Source organism: Channa argus, chromosome 6 (assembly GCF_033026475.1).
Source record: "Channa argus isolate prfri chromosome 6, Channa argus male v1.0, whole genome shotgun sequence".
NCBI lineage: Eukaryota > Metazoa > Chordata > Actinopteri > Anabantiformes > Channidae > Channa > Channa argus.
This window is the reverse complement of record NC_090202.1, coordinates 28,359,504-28,376,766: the sequence shown is the minus strand read 5'-3', so window position 1 is coordinate 28,376,766 and position 17,263 is coordinate 28,359,504. Positions and strand designations below refer to the sequence as shown.

Sequence of the window (17,263 nt, the reverse complement as noted above, 5' to 3'; positions counted from 1 at the left end):
GCGACCCCTCAGTGGCCCGGGGTGGTACTGCAACTTTTAAAATGGCGGCTCGCGGATAGGTTAAAACCACTGATGTTACAAAATACAATTATTTGATCCATAAAGATCTCAAGTGATCTAAGACCACTGAAAAACCACGCTCATAACTTAATAACTATTACTAATATTACCATTATTTCTATTACTAAAAAGTTAGTTTCTTCCCAAGGTTTACTTCTCTTTGGCTCATTAAACAGCACTCTGTCATTGGCCAAAGACCAAAACACACACAAAACTCACCGAATCACTGACAGCAAACATAAAAAAAAAAGTTTTTATTGGAAAACAGAACAGGGGAGACAGATCAAACTGTTGCTGTGTATGTTTGTGTTGAGATGATGATGAATGTGTTCAGAATCGAATAGTAACCAGGATCACAGTAACGTTATCAGCACAGCCTCTTTTCACTGCCTCGCTGGCCAACTGTTGACAAGCCACTTCAAACCGCACATCCTCCTCCGTCAACCCTGGCTTCTGCTCCACACTCCGCTCCTGCAGACAGGAGGAAAGAGGATAGGACGGTTAGGACAAGAATCCGTTAAATAACGAATTTGTTTTAAATAATTATTTAAAAAGTAAGAAATTACAACCTTGTTCAAATATAAATCATGGCAGGGCTGATGTATTGGATTGGATTAAATTAGGTTGTACAGGTGTACCTAATAAAGTGCCCAGTGAGTGTACACTCTTGTCAACTATCACTGGATAACTACGATCCTGAAGAATGGAATGGTAATATTAAAAAAAAAAAACTATAACTAAATAAAAACTAAATACATAGTGAAAATGGAAAACTTGAATAATTTCTTGTAGCAAACCTGTGCACACTCAACAGATCTAAGTTAAAGCAGAAAGTTCAATTAAATATTAAAATAAATATTAAATAAAGCAGACATCTGCTTTCAGAGACACACCTGCATGATGTTAAGGACAAATTTTACAGCTTCCTCAGCAGAAAACACTTTGAACAGACCATCACAGGCCAGAATGATAAACCTGCAGAGAGAGAACAGGAATCACTAATCATCTTTTCCTGCTAAACACGTTTGGTTTTATTTGCTAAGATGATCAGAGGCCGTATTCACAAAACACAGTTTAGTTAAAAGTGGCTCACTTTGTTGTGTTACAAATCAATGTCTTTTGACATGTAACAAGCTACAAAGTATTCTCACCAACACAACCTAAAATATCAAATGTCAATGTTTTCCATCCCTAAAATATAAATATTACTAATCATGAACATACATTTTCTGTGTACAATCAGGTACAAAATGGCAAAAAGAGTAAAAAAACAAAAACAAAATTTTTTTTCGTTTAGTTAGTACAAAACTTTTTGCATCACAAATTAAACTTGGATTTTAATTAATTTACTATATAATTTGAATTAATTTTGCAGCAATATCATTTACATTATCTTATTATGACTTTCATATTCTCTTTGACAATTCTTGTTACTTCTGATGATGAAAGAACACGTGTAGCTGTATTTGTGTTGTTATAGTTGAGGCATAGTTAAAGTTACATGGAAGTAGATGGAGATGCAAATGTAACTTTGACCTAGCGGAATAAGAGTGTATTTAAAAAAAACAACAACTTCAATTTCTGCTAAAAGAATAAAAGAAAAATCATCAGTCACTAAATAAATGGTTAATGGTCTGCACTTACAAAGCGCCTTTCTACAAAGCAACTAACTTGGGGTTCAGTGTCTTGCTCAAGGACAATTCAACATGTGACTGGATGAGCTGGGGATCAAACCAACAACTGCAGGAAGTTAAAATAATGATAGTAGCTCATTATTTCAAAAAAATTGAAAAGTAGAATAGCCACTGCATATTCAAAAGCATTTAGAAACAAACACACAGACAAGAGAGTTTACAGTATTAAAGCATGAGCAGAAATATTGCGCTGAACTGTTGAGTTGTACAGTTTTACAGAGGTGGGAATGAACGACCTGCGTTAATGCTCCTTCTGAAACTGAGGCTGTATCAGCGTGTTGCTGAAGGAGCTGCAGAGTCTCCACTGTCTGATGCAGGGGGTGAGAGCTATTGTCAGCTTGGCAAACATCCTCCTCTCACCCACGTCCTCCACAGAGGCCAGTGGGCAGCCCAGGACAGAGCTGGTCCTCCTTACAGGCCTGTTCAGTCTCTTCCTGACCAGTCTCGTCCTGGTCAATGCTGCCCCCACTCCAGCAATATGACTTGTTGACGTCTGTCAACAGGAGCAGCTACCTGAGATGAGCCCTGATACATCATCCTCTCCCCATCAATCAAATAATGAGAAACAGATGGGGGCATTGTTCTTGTTTATTTTATCCATATTTGTTCTTTTTTTATTTTCAAGACAGAGCACAGGGAAAGGTCACAGGTCAGGGCTGCAAATTATTACTATTTTTTTTTGAGGGCTTGCAGCAGTGCCCCTTCCAGCAGGTGGTGCCCTGGGCGTCTCCCTGACCAAGTCAAATGATTGAGTATTTATCTCACTATTCTTATGTTGAGGAAACAAAATCTGTTTTTTGACATTTCAAACACCTTAGAATTTAAGGGAAATAGAGAGGGCGAAAACAATCATAGTAAAAAAAAAGGATGTAGATTTTACCAAAGTAATGTAAGGAATATGATGATATTGTTATTGAATGATTGTTCCTTAGTGTCAGCTGTTTCTTGCCTGTCGTTAGTTGTGAGTTGACACCTCCTCAGGTCAGGCGTTGAAATGACTCCACAGCGTTTGTACTGACCGTCTCCGATAGAACGGGACACTTCGAGGACACCCAGCACTCTGCCATCCCTGCAGCACAAACAGTCACATGTCAGCTAAACCTGGTTTTATACAAGTCATTTTCTAAAGCAAAAACAATGAATTCTCCAGGTCTGGCTTTTCAAATGTTGTTGGTTTTCTTTCTCTTTTGAAACAATAAACTTAACACCTTTAGATTTTATACTGAAGACATCACTTGTGCTTCCTTTACTTGTCTCTGACATTTTATAAAGCAAAAGTGGAATAAACCAGTGCTAAGAATAACTGCAACCCTCCTCACACGACAAGTCACTTCTTTCATCTTTTCATCAGTGTCTGTAATGTCAGAGATGGGTAAAGGATGACAAACCTGAGCATTTTACAGACTTAAACTGGATCACGATCCACAGTGTGTCTGGTGTGTGTGTGTGTCTACCTGACAGTTCCTCCTGCTCTCTGGATCCTCATCCTCTCCTCATAGATGGTCGGGTTGTGTTCTTTACTAAGAGCCAGAGTCACTGACTTCTTCTGCTCCTCTGCAGCTGCCTCCAAACGACACAACACCGCCTGGAGATACAAGTTTACCACAGATTACGCCGTATTAGCTGACAATACCACACACTCACAAAGAAATACACACATGTAAGCATTTAATAGTCCAGCACAGGGTGTCCAGGTGTGCAGCAGCTGAATAACTTAGGACCGGTGGCATCTGGTCACAATTGCGACTAAATGCGTTGTATAACCACAAAAGGCCATTTAATTAAATATGTTTGTGTGTTAACATAAAGTATATTTGTGTGGACTTTGCTTATTATCTACACCACTAATAAAGAACAATCAGTCAGTCTCAGTTTAGGCAGTGGAGTGTGTGGACACGTGACTTTCCAGAGTGTGGACAAATGCAGCGTTCAGACAACTTTGAACTGGTTGTCGAAACAAAACATGACCTCGGTTAGATGGTGAAATTCTGAATTAAAGCTCAGCGAGAGGTCGTCTACTGTGTAAAATAGGAGAAATGAAAGTTGCTACATCACACGTCAGCATGACAAATTCTTATCAGCACATTAAAGCAAAGCAAACACTGGTGCTTCCCAATTTCTTAACAGCACCACAGCTGAAAAACACCCTAAGTGACACACTGCTGTGTATTTTCAGTGTTACATCATGTAATCCCACTTTACCCTACTGTCTCCCAGATTGGCCACGTAAACCGTGTCATCCACCACCAGCACACAGGTGGCTGTTGAACCATCTTTCCATGCTGGTTTCCTATTGACACCACAAAGAGAAAAAAGGTGAAACATGAGACGTAATGTTGTTTACACATTTTCATATTGTCCCTATCAACATTATGCAGAACTTAGAACTTCTTAACTTAGCTCATGTTGACATCTTTGGCATCTATTCTCTGCATCTTGCAAATTCATTTTAATTAAAAAAGCTGAATTAACTTTGAAATGGAACTCACACACACTACAACCAGAAGTCAACACACTCTCATCACTCGCTACTCATCTCAATTAATCCCACCATCATTTATTTATTTATGTATTATTCTTCTACACTGTTTACCTGCTGTTTTTTGCACATTCCACTACAATTGCACTGCATACATGTTGGACATTTAACTGCACTATACTGTTTACATGCTGCTGTTTGCACCTTTAGCACACTTTACTGTACTGTACTGTAAAATAGTATACAATAGGTTTAGTGGTCGGCACTGTCTCAGGTTTTGTGTCCTGTCCTGTGTTATTTTGTCTTGTCTGTCTACACTGTCTGTACTGTTTTTCGTCTGCACTGTTTGCACTATACATAGCTTGTGTTGTTTTGTAGCACTTGGTTCTGGAGGAATGTTATCTTATTTCCACCGTGTACCACTGTGTATAGTAGAAATGACAATAAAAGCCACTTGACTTGACTTGAAAAACTCATGAAACACGATGATCTCAGGTAAGTTCTGCTGATAAAATTAAAAAGTCTGTACTGATGAACTTACTGGCTGGAAGCTTTCTTCAGAAAGTCTTCATCTGTTTGGCGGAAAGTGTCCAGGAGACATTTCTTAATGAGTTTGTCCAAATTCTCAGGATCTCCTGAAAGATACAACTTGTTGTCTTTATTGTCTTCATTTAATTTGCTTTTAATCTGAGACAGCATGGCTTCATTCTCCACAGCATTTCCTTCCTAAAGACAAACAAAACAAAACCTGTATCTGAAGATTATTACTGGTGAAATTAAACTTGATTAGCAAACAACCTAAAAGAAGAAAATGCTGTGATGATCGCAGGCAGACTGACTCTTTAAAGCTGAACTCACCACTGGGAAATTTCTTGGCCAGATTAAGATGGAGATGCTCTGCAGCGAATTGAGAGGCTCGAGCTCCACCGTGACCGTCAAACACAGCGAAGTAGGAAACTCGAGAGCTGCAGGACACATCAGAGACACAACAATCTGCATATTTGCACGACAAAATGTCTATAACAAGCACCGAGAAACATGCAGCTGCTGCTTAGCTGCTCAGTCATGTGTCCTAATGGTTAACATAATTGAAAACAATTATGAGGTACATTCACTTCAGCTGAGGGTTTCCATTTTCTGCTATTTTATATTTTGACTTCAAAAAAATTTCAGAGGCAAATACATTTCTTTTTACCTTTATTTGACATTTTTGTGAACTTTCCCATAAATGAAGCAGAACAGAAGCCTTAGGCATCATTCACTTCATTAAAAAAAAAGTCTGTGAAGTTACTTTACTGTATTTCAGGAAGGCTGGTTTAATATTCTTACACTTGTGATGGCAGAGCTGACAGACAGCTGCTCAAATCTGGCATCAAGACGTGAGCGTCCTGCATCTCCTCCCGCTCTCCACGCCTCGCCGCCACGTAGCCTTTCAACACAGGAAGGCCTGAACAACATCAATACAAACAGTGTCAGACCAGCTGTTAATCTTCACACTCATCCTCTCGACTTGTCATATTTCCATCCACACAGGGTCTACGATCTTTGATTAGAGAAGAAGCAAACAAACATTGTGGTGGAACTGCTGAAAACCTTCTTTACAAACTTTCTTGATCTCCCCTCGCTCCCCCTCCTTTTTAGCTGTGTGGCTCTCAGCATCTTCTAGTTTTCTTTTTATTCTCCTTCCTTCCTCCTTCTTCTCCTCTTCTTCTTTTATGGTGGACTGTGGTGCAGGTGCTGACACTGGACCTAAGTAAGTATAAGATCAAACACCTCAATCACTAAAACAGAAGAGGAACAATTGCAAAATGGGACATATCTACTTTAAAGCCTCCATGTGATTTACAACACCACTAAACCTCAAGCCATTTTAAAACCAAAGGGAAACATCTGTTACAAACAACGTCAAATACATAGAGGGAACGAAATTCAGTACTTTTGAAGATGGTTGTATTCATGATTTGATGCATATTTTTAACATGAATGACATTCTTAAAATACATCCTGCCAGTTTAGGGGCTTCTCAGAGATGTAGCATGAAATGAAAACACAGATACTTTTAGTTATTGTACTAGCACAATTTTTAAGTGACTATTCTGTAACTATTAATAAGGAGAATACGTTTGATTACTGACAGTGATGGAAACGTATCTTTGAATGAAGTAGCTCCGCATCTGAAACTATGCAGAGGCTCGTTGGAAAACACTTCCAGGTAATATGAAGATATTTCCGGAAGCCGTAGAAACGCTTCTAACCGACCATTGAGATAATCAAGACTTTACCCGCTGCTCAATAACAAAGGATTTCACCCGTTTTTTCACATTGTGACGGTTTCTTACCCAAAATAATCGGCAGGCCGCCATCTTTGACGTGACTTGAAATAGAATGGCTAGTTGAGAAAAGAGTGAAAAATGTTTATTATCTTTCATTTGACTGAATGTTTTAACACCCGCATGGTTAAATGGGGCATTGTTGAATCAAGCGACACCTTTAGAACAACAGTAGATGCTTTTAAACGACCTTCTGGGTTATTCAAACACAGTGGGTCAATTAATGTAACAGAAACCCGATGGCCACCTCTGAGTATAAGCAAACTAGCTAATAGGAAGCGCTTAGCTCCCACCGGCACGAGAGAAACCAACCCAGTTGTTTCTAATGATGATGTAGACTAATCATCACTTGTATTAAAATGGGTGGGTTTAAGTTGACCCCCACTCACCGGAGTTCTGAGTGGGTTCTGGCAGGTCGTCGAACAGATCCATTCTGTTTGCTCCGGGGAAACGTATCTAACCTGGCTGCCGCTCTGCACCAGTAGGTGCCTATGCTAGAGGAGGGCGACAACGGGTAAAACGGCCCAAAAAAACAGTTTAAATATATGTCAACCTGAATGTACACTGGTTTGTTTATTTAGAGCAGAAACATGAATCATTAGTTAGAGCGTGAAAGGTAACATCCACTTAACGTTAGCAGTAATGTTAACAGCCACTTCCGGTTGCATCCTCTGAGCTGCTTCTTCTTCTTTAGGTTTATTGGTGGTTGGCAAGACCAGTTGACAGGCGCATTACCGCCACCTACCGGATCGGAGTGAGGAACAGACGCTTGTTCGGAAAGTTAAGAAAACTAAATTCTCTCTATTAGGCTTGTTTCTTTTAAATATGTAATGAATCTAATTATATAGTCGCCATGATGATTGCAAAAGAACATTGTCAAATATGAAATTATACTTATTTGATTGTCTTGAACCAAACAAGATTAAATTGTTTTGCCCATTTGAAGTGTGTGGTTGAGTCCTAATGTTAGGTGGGTAAAAACTGTTTCTCCCTCTTGGTTCCTGTTAATTTTTCCTTCATTACCGACATGTCCTTGGGTCTGTCATCAATGTCCCTGTAGTCTTGCCAGACTGGATGCATTAATTTAGTCTCAGTCTTACTTAATGAAAGCTGCATCTCATCTGCTTGCGGTGTAAGTGAATACACCCCCATTTCCCTCCACCCTGACAGTTGCAGCCTTTAAAACTAAAACCCTGGCTTTAAAATAAAAATATTTGAAAAAAATCCTATTGGTTCCAAATATTAAAACCATGTTTGGAACTCACGTGTATAAATGATATAGTTGTGGATCTTTGACAAACTGAAAAGCTCATTGAGGTTGATTGAGAGTTTGTACGGTGAGGTGACCTTCTGTCCACCAATGTTTTTCTCTTTGTTATTGTGTGTGACATTTTCAGTAAATGTCCTATTTTTTATATATTTATTTTATTTTTAGGGTTAAGGGTTATTAGATTCAAGCACAATCAGTTTGTGAAAGATTGCTTCTTTCTTTCCTCCATCATTCTGCCTTTTGTTCTTTTTGCACTTTAATAACAGAACAGTGTGTAAACATTATAAGCATTACTTTTTTTTCCAACCGACATAGAACTAAAACAAATACAGAAAACTTACAAATATAAAACAAATACATAAATACGTATGTATTCATATTCATATTCCAATGTAAATATCAAACAGTGTCTTTTTCTAATCAACACAAATCCCATGAACATTTGTGTTGGATTTGCAGGACAGATCTTACACAAATTATGAAATAAAGCAAAACACCCACACTATTCTGTTTTGTGCAAAAGCATGTTTTAAAATGTAATTTGTACAAATTGTCCTTAGTCATGTTATTATTACGATCACGCCCACTGAACAAGCCATTGAAGTGTTTGTAAGGACACGCGTGAAAAGTTGTGAACGTGTCCGTTAATGTTGGGGAGTAAAGCAGCAAAGTTCTCAATGTGTTGTCGTCCCATCACAAGCGCAGCTGTGTCCGAGAAGCATGGATCATTTGTCTGCATTCAAACATAAAGAGGGGCCGCACCTCCTTCCCTGCCTCCTTGCCTCCTTTCCTCCCCCAGGCCTCTTTCTCCTCTGCTCCCATTGGCTGACAGAAGTATAAAGGCAGAGGCCTGGGGGGCGTCCCGGGGTTAATTTGGCTGAAACTTTCCATCAGAGAGAGCGACTCCACAGTCTCAGTTCCACCTGTTGATCCCGAACATGAGGCTGTTTCTCCTGTGCGCTTGGTTTTTAACTCTGCGCACCGACGCGCAGCAGCATCCCGGCCGGGAGGAGGGAGCCGTGGACCGCGGGTGGAGGAGGCAGAGCTCCGGTGGCCCGGCTTCGCCGCGGCTGGACGCCGACAAGCTGCAGGCGGTGAGGGGCAGTGGGGAGAAGCCCCGAGGAGGGCGGGCCGCTGGCCGCAGGGGAGCAGCTGTGAGCGGGTGAGCAGCACAAACAGCAGCCGGAGCTGAGGAGCCTTAAAGCCCGAGGTTACTGCTACTTTACAGTCAGGCCTGGAATGTCATAATTTAAACTACTGGTACTTCCACGTTTTTTGATTTGTGGGCAGTTTGTTGTGCAAACCATTGTTTGGAGGACATTTTATTAGGTCACTTTATTAGGTACACCTGTTCAACTGTTCCTTAACACTTCTAACCAGCCAATCACATGGCAGCAACATAGTGTATTTAGACAAGGAGATATGGTCGAGTTGATCTGCTGAGCATCAGAACAAGGAAGAAAAGCGATTGTAGTGATTTAGGTGGTTCAGGTGGATTTTCACACACAACCCCCTCTAGGGTTCACAGAGGACGGTCTAAAAAAGAGAACATATCCTGTGAGCAGCAGTTCTCTGGGTGACAACGTCATGTTGATCCCGTAACTGAATTAACTGCTAGTTCTGACTGAGGTGGACAGAACAGCATCTGTGGACACACAACATGTCAGCTGTTACATCAACAACATGAAAGCTTGGATCTATGCTGCCTTTGCATCAACGGTTCAGGTTCCCAGTGGTTTAATGGTGGGGGGATATTTTCTTGGCTCACTTTGGGCCTTTGTACCCACTGAGCATCATTTAAATACCACAGCCTACAGGACCTGAGGTTTGTTGCTGACCACGTCCGTCCCTTCATGACTCAGCTTCTTATGGTTACTTCCAGCAGGATAATGTGTCATGTCACAAAGCTAAAATCATCTCAAACTGATTTCTTGATATTGAAAATGAGTTCACTTTACTCTAATGGCCTCCACAGTCACCACAACTCCTATAGAGCATCCTTGGGATGTGGTGGAACAAGAGATTTACATCATGGATGTGCAGCTGACAAATCTGCAAATCATCTCAATATGGACTAAAATCTTCCAGGACCTTGCTGAATCTATACCACAAAGAATTAAGGCAGTTCTGCAGGAAAAAGGGGGTCCAGTACTAGGAAGGTGTACCTAATAAGGGGACCAGTCAGTGTCTCTACATGTTTTATTCCTACGAAAGTTGCTCATTTGTTTAAAAAAACATCTTCCTGCTTCTGCGTTTCAGCCATAAAAACGTTCTGCAGCTGTCTGTAGAACATGTTCACCAGCGCTGAGCCTCTTAGAACCTTCAAAGGGACAAAATAAGATGATGCTGGACAAAATGAGTCTCAGGCTGCAATTATGTATGACAGATTTCAACACACAGTTTTTTTCCTCACTTTTAATGTTCAATTCAACTTGAATTATATAGCACCAATTAATAACAGCGTCATCTCAAGGCACTTTATAGAATAAAGTCAAGACTAGAAAGATGTTTAGAGAGAACCCAACAATTCCCCCTTGAACAAGCCCAAGATGGAGATGAAAAACTCACTTTAACAGAAGAAACCTCCAGCAGAACCAGACTCTGGGTGAGCAGCCAGTTAGTGAAAGGTCAATTGGCAGGTTTTCAAAACTGAAGAACATTTGAACACTGAAGGCATTTTTTTATTCGTGTGTGTGTGATGACTTCACAGGTGAGCACCGTTCTCGTGCCTTGGTGTTAGTCTTATGGGACTTTGAAGTGAAAACGAACTCTTTTCCCTTTTCGCACCCTCACACAAACAAGCCTGTTTTTAACCTGCTGCGTTTACACACTCACACACTTTGAGGTGTGTGTGTGTGTGTGTGTGTGTGTGTGTGTGTGTGTGTGTGTGTGTGTGTGTGTGTGTGTGTGTGTGTGTGTGTGTGTGTGTGTGTGTGTGTGTGTGTGTGTGTGTGTGTGTGTGTGTGTGTGTGTGTGTGTGTGTGTGTGTGTGTGTGTGTGTGTGTGTGTGTGTGTGTGTGTGTGTGTGTGTGTGTGTGTGTGTGTGTGTGTGTGTGTGTGTGTGTGTGTGTGTGTGTGTGTGTGTGTGTGTGTGTGTGTGTGTGTGTGTGTGTGTGTGTGTGTGTGTGTGTGTGTGTGTGTGTGTGTGTGTGTGTGTGTGTGTGTGTGTGTGTGTGTGTGTGTGTGTGTGTGTGTGTGTGTGTGTGTGTGTGTGTGTGTGTGTGTGTGTGTGTGTGTGTGTGTGTGTGTGTGTGTGTGTGTGTGTGTGTGTGTGTGTTCATTTCATTATCAGTCAGATTGACACAAGTACAACTGACACTCACTGACATAAGGCACCAAAGCTGATTCCAACCTAAACCAAGTCTTAGCCTTCAGTCGGTTCTTTTGAAGGACAAAATGTCAGAGAGATTGTCAGGGCAAAAAAAGACAATATCTGCTCTTAGACAAATCAAGTGTAATCAGTAAAGACGCTTCAACATCAGGACGTCTTTTAGGGTTTTATTATCTTGCAAGAGCGAAGAACATTGACATTGAGTTTCAAACCTCCATCCTATGCAGTTCTGAACTTCATACATCACACATTAGTTTTAGAACTTTCTGTTGCTGGGCAGAACATTCTCCACACTCAGAACACTGCTCCCAGCCCTTTTCTCCTTTTATGGAAACCTTTCACCTTTCCAGCACTTTGATAAGCACCTGTGAGCATGGACTGACTCTGGGTCAGAGTCAGTGTGGGATGGTCGGCTGTTAGACAATAACTGACCTTGGAGCAGTTCTGCAAACAATTCAAGACAAAACATGTAAATGAGACAAAGTTTGAACAACATTTCAAAAGTACAGTAACTACAAGTTGCTATTATAACAAGGATTAAATGCTAAAGGTTAAATGTAATCATTTAATCAGACTTGATTTTCCATCAGAGATATGTACACACACTGTAAATGTCCCACATTCCTGAGGTGTCTGCAGCCCAGTACAGCTGACAAATGCTGACTGGTCCAACGTTTTAGGATTCAGCCGTAGAAAGACTCGGACTCCAGTCTTGCCTTCGTGAACTGATATGCAACATGTTGTACTTTTTATTTTTTTGTCCAGTCGATGGACTAATCCAACACTAGTTTCTCCCTCATTTAGTTTTTTCCATGATCTTCCTTCGTTAGTTTACAGCAGACATGATGTAGCACACAGTAAAGGTCCACAGCTGGACTCCGGCCATAACTATCGAGCTCTCAGCACCATGAAGGCGAAACACCCTGGTGTGTAGTTAGTTTACACTGTAGACTGAATGAACGCAGACTTTGCAGGAAAAAGCGGTTTCAGCTCCGTTAACGGTTTAACTTGTCCTGCGTTTTTGCAGCTAAAGTGTGAACAATGTCACGTTTTGATGTCCGTCTGAAGGATTGTGGAAGAGGAAATAGGAGTGAAGTCCAACAGACTCCTCAGTGTTCTTAGGATGAAGACAGAGAATTCTTATTGAAAGTTCAAAGGCTGAGGTGTGGTGGGCGAACACAGACCACATTATCAGCTTCTTCTTTCACTCAGAAGTCTTTTTTATCTTCCCACTTTGTTCTGCAGTGGAGCAAGAGAGCACCTGTGAATTCACCAGTACTTCTAACACTTTGCAGGACAGAGCTGCTTCAGATCATCCGATACACATTTAATCAACATTAACTGACGGGAAAGATCAGGTCTGACTCCTTATTAAAATACCTATAATTGAGATTGGAGTAAATAAAAAGTTCCTTAAGCTCTGATTTACAGGATGCATTCATCCTTTTCAATGAGCTCATGAAGTATCGAGATGTATCGATGATGAGCACGTCAGACCATGATGGTCCACCACCGTCTTGCCAGGTTCTAACGTTGCGCTGGACAGTTCTTAACCCAGTGTTAGTTGTTTCAGTAATTGGATAATTGGACCCTGTTGATGCAGAATGACATGTTTTCCACGACCATTGGAAAGAGAAGCTACTCACTGCTACTCTCCAGTGGAGGTCTTTACTTTGTTAGCTTCAGGCTGCAGATGTGGACATTTTGACGCGTGTGTGTGAAGAACCCAGAGCTCCACAATAACAATGAGTGTCCTCAGTAATTCCTATTTGTTGGGGTATTTATTTATTTTTTTAACCTATTTAGAACTTTTTTTAATAGAGAAAGGGGTAGTTTAGTAAATGTATTGTGGACATTTTTGGTGTCTTTAGACATTGTTTTAAAGCTCAGTGTTACCTGTGAAAGTTTCCGGTGTGACGGAAATGTGCTTTATGCAAACGTCTCTGTGTCTCTGCAGACCTCGTGTGTGTGGAGGTCAGTGTTGTGACGGGTGGACGTTGTCTCCTAAAACCAGGAGATGCACCAAACGTGAGTACAGACCATCTGTTCTCTCACTTGGACTCAAAGCACAGGCTCACTGCTGGGTAGTCAGAGAGCGAGAAGCCTGAGAAAGCTCTGCAGCAAATTCTTCTCAGCTCACGGGTCACTGGGTCAAATCGCTCTGTAAGAATCATACGAGTTGATGATAAATAAAAATAACTATTATAACTTTTAGCTGAGGAGAAACTTGTGGTTTTGTAAATTTTGTTTTCCACATTAAGCTGTGAAAAGCCAACTTTCATAGTTTACCGACTGTGCTCACATTTACATTTAGTCATTCAGACTCTTTTATCCAAAGCAACTCACAAGTGACGTACAACGCAGCAAAAATCTAAGTCATGTTTACTACACGAGCTGAAAACTTGTCTCAAACTTTTTAAAGTTTGCTTTTTTTCTTGATGAGACTCTATATGTTTGTGTCCTTTTAATATCATTGTTGTTGTTGTTGTTATTATTGTTATTATTATTATTATTATTATTATTATTATTATTATTATTATTATTATTATTATTATTATAGCAGCTAAATGACCAATCAACGGCTTTCTACTTGTCCCTTCAGAAGATGCCACAGCAGAACGTGTTCCACATGTTGATTTGGTGTCAGTTTTTCTCTGGATGTCCGTCCTGCCGCGACCCTTGTTTGCGTGTTTTGATAGTTTAAGCAAAAACTGTCTTTCTGACATATTCACCTCAACACCTCATTGTTTTATAGTTCAATGCTGACAAAACAAAAGTTCTCATTGATTTGGACCGTGAACTTTTGCTGTAAAGCACAGGTAGAACTCTTTTATCTCAATTTCTTAGCCTTGTCTTCTGTCCTCATGTCTTTCTGCAGCCAGATGTTTTCCTCGTTGCCAGCACCAAGCGTTGTGTCGGCGGTCCAACCGCTGTGTGTGCCGCCCAGGTTTCCACGGTTTCCGCTGCGAGTTTTCCTCAGCGACATTTTCTCCGCTGACTTCCATCCATTCCACCACCAACTCCACGCGGCTTCCTGTCCTCAGCACTGCAGAACCACCCGTCAACCTTCAGAGAATCCACAGACCTGCTCGAATCCGTAGTACGGCAGTCCGCTCTGATACTCCTGCTTTTTTTCCTTCACCTGCCTCCAGCAAAACAACAACCAAAGATGAAGCTGCAGACTTTAACCCATCGTCAGCTCCAGCTCCTAAGAGCTCAGAGCTAAAAACTGAGGAGAAAGGAGTTTATAAAAAAGTTTCAATGCCGGAGGAGAAAGGGGGGCCTCACAAAACTGAAGAGAACATGAAAGCTGAGGAAAGTCCAGCACGGGCTGAACCGGAGTCAGGGATTAACAGTGTCCAGTCCTGGGCAGAAAAGCCAGAATATGGAGCAGAGCTCATAGAAACGCAGAGTTTTATTGAGAAAACTTTATCCTCAGAGTCAGGGGAGCGACTTGTTTCCCCTAAAATGCCAAATGTGGACCCAAACCCGGAGAGCAGGACAGAGGAAGGAGTGTCTTTAGATTCACAGACAAAAATCCCAACTCTAGAGTCTATTCCATGGGCTGAGACTGAGAGAAACGTGAGTCTAGATTCGAAACAAAAGTCTAAGACGGGAGAAAGGAGCATCGAAAGATTGACGTCAAACCCGATGCCTAAAGGGGAAGGTGGACAACATGTGGACATGGGTTCTGGACCTCAAGTAGATGAAGATAAACATCCTGAGTCGAAATCCAGGTGTGACAGCAATGAAAGATGTTTGGAGTGGAACTGTGGGACTGAAGCAGAGGACGGAGTAAATATATCCACTAATTTAAGGTCTAAACCAGAAGACAATGTGGGAAACTGTGAAAGCTCACAGATACAGTTGGAGTCACGGTCTCAAGAAGAAGGAAAGGGACTGGGGACCCCAGATGTGAAATCCAATCTAGATCTGAGAAGAGAGGAACATCTGGAAGGTGGAGAGATGAGGAGGAATGAGGAGAAAAGAGCAATGTCAGAGGATGCGAGGAAGGAGGTGAAGACCAGAGGAAAGAAGCAGCTGTTAAGGTAAGATCACTCCTATGTCCTCATGCTAAGTATTGGACTTTTCACATACTTGTACTTCAGTCGAGGCTGCATGGTTTACCAACCCCGGGTTGAGCAGGGGCCGGTTCCCCCACATCATTTCCTGTCTACATGTTTAGTTTAGTCAGTGAGAACGGAGGAATGTGAACTACTGAGGAACAAATCCACTCCATCCTCCAGATCATGGTCCATGGACTTGTAGTTGGACAACAAGGACCAGTTTTAGTTTATGTTGTGGTTGTTTTTATCAAACTGTTTTCTGTGGTTAAAACTCAGACAATAATACTTCAAACACAAAGCAAATACGATTGTCCAATATCTAATCTGAACACACAGGTCCAGAACCACGTTCATAGTTACTATGAACAAGACCTCCTACCGTGGGTAAATGAAGAACAGAGACACAGATCTGATGTGGACTTGTTGAGAAAGCAGAAAATGAACTTTGTGTATGAAGTGAAGCCCTGAGTTTACTGGAGGTTTTACAAAAACCATCAGATTGTCACATAACTCTTTGCTCATATGCTCTTACAAAGCCCAGTTTTTAGTCTGAACCTCTTCATCACAGAAATTCCTCCCTTTGTTCAGTTTTACTCCGTAAATGCAGAATGACAGAAGTCAGCATCGTCTGAGCAGCAGCTCTGCAGAATCTGTCCACTCACCCTTCTCCTTCTCTCCTCCCACCTCCACCTCTTAATCCTCAGCAGTTCTCTGTTCACACAGCAGGTGGAGCTCATTACCTGATCAGCACTGTTCCTGTCTTTGCAGGCACTTAGCAAATATCTACACCAACACAAACAACAATGTTAAAATCAGACTGAACCAACTCTACAGTCTCCACCTGAAGCCATTGGTTTACCTGCAGTAACATACAGAATATTGTTCCTGTGTGTTACTAAATTAAAACTAATCTTTACCAATATTAAATAAGGATCCAACTAAACTGCAGTGAAAAGAAACTGAAGGGAGAGAAGAGCATTTAAAACCTCATTTCCCAATGGATCCTGTTAAAAGCAAAGCTGCTGCCTGAGGCTTAAAACCTCAAATTTCAATACTAAAAGTGACACGAGAAAAGATTTTCTGCATCTTAAACAGACAGGACTTTACGTCCCCCCGTGTGTCCCAGACTTTGAATACTCCTCAATGTCAACAATTAATAAAACTGAGGGCCAGGGGTTAAAGGTCATGGAGGCTGTGGGAAAAGTCTGCCTGAACTCGCAGGAATTCTGGGAAATGTAGTTTCTTCAAATCCTGCAGCATGGCTTTAGCTGAGAAGATGGATTAACGACACTTCCTGTTGTTCCGAAGCTTTTCTTCTTCCCTCACAGATGCTGCAGTTGAAAAGCATGTTTGTCCAGACTCCTAATCAGCTCATCCATGAGTCCAAGACACCGCCTCCAGTACAAAGACACAAAAACAGTTAATCGGGTCATGGAACATGTACCGTGAAGGTGTTTTCATTGCGTTAGCAATGTTCCTCTGTAGCAAAAAAATGGCTTTATTAAAGACATTTAGCCAATATTAGCTTTGTATATTATCCAACTGTGTTTAGAGGAAGTATAACTTTACGTTACAGGAAACCTACATGCTGTGTCCAGTTAAGCTGCTCCCCATGAAACAGTTTGTAACTAAATGACTCCAACAACTGTAGTTAGACTATTGAATTCCTGATGATGGAACGCTACCAAAGACGCTCGGTTTTAGCTAAATAATTGCTAAACTTTTGACTTTGAACATGTAGAACTGGATCCACTTGACAGCAAATTCCTGTGCTGCGTTTCACTGCCAGCCGGCCCGTGAAGCTCGGTACTGTAGATCCTTCTGCTCCACTAAATCCATCGCAGCGTCTCTCTGCCTTTTCTTCATCTGCTCTGCTCATAAAGAACGAGCGCCTCCTGACAAAGTGCTGTGACATTTGATCAGGGAGGTGAAGTCGACTGTGTGCAGCTCTGTCAGACTGCAGGGCGTCTGGGTGTGTGCTTGTTGTCAGCAGTGCAGATTAATCAGAGCACTGCTTCTCTTCACACTATTT

The 17,263-nt window shown here is 41.3% G+C and overlaps 2 protein-coding genes across 7 annotated transcripts in view; one reads left to right on the top strand and one right to left on the bottom strand.

The window, feature by feature from the left end:
* Positions 1-299: 299 nt before the first annotated feature.
* Positions 300-7,261, bottom strand: ilkap (integrin-linked kinase-associated serine/threonine phosphatase). Of its 2 annotated transcripts, XM_067507301.1 has the most exons (11): positions 6,953-7,138; positions 6,573-6,622; positions 5,827-5,982; positions 5,563-5,680; positions 5,092-5,198; positions 4,775-4,868; positions 3,957-4,044; positions 3,209-3,339; positions 2,704-2,823; positions 954-1,035; positions 300-531 (listed from the first exon to the last, which is right to left on the bottom strand). In XM_067507301.1, exons 4-11 carry the CDS (start codon positions 5,625-5,627, stop codon positions 391-393), a joined length of 828 nt encoding a protein of 275 aa, XP_067363402.1. In that variant the 5' UTR covers positions 5,628-5,680; positions 5,827-5,982; positions 6,573-6,622; positions 6,953-7,138; the 3' UTR covers positions 300-390. The 2 variants fall into 2 exon arrangements, with proteins under 2 accessions (XP_067363402.1, XP_067363401.1); XM_067507300.1 differs by lacking the exon at positions 6,573-6,622 and having other exon boundaries at positions 6,953-7,261.
* Positions 7,262-8,743: 1,482 nt separating this feature from the next.
* The window catches only part of LOC137128773 (latent-transforming growth factor beta-binding protein 4), a 43,440-nt gene continuing 34,920 nt past the window's right edge, over positions 8,744-17,263 (top strand). For 2 of the 5 annotated variants that reach the window (XM_067507293.1, XM_067507292.1), the window contains exons 1-3: positions 8,744-8,995; positions 13,122-13,192; positions 14,043-15,213. In XM_067507293.1, the coding sequence (XP_067363394.1) occupies positions 8,772-8,995; positions 13,122-13,192; positions 14,043-15,213 (1,466 nt within the window). In that variant the 5' untranslated portion in view covers positions 8,744-8,771. The remainder of the gene's footprint in view (positions 8,996-13,121; positions 13,193-14,042; positions 15,214-17,263) is intronic. The other 3 variants (XM_067507294.1, XM_067507290.1, XM_067507291.1) reach the window with 2 other exon arrangements.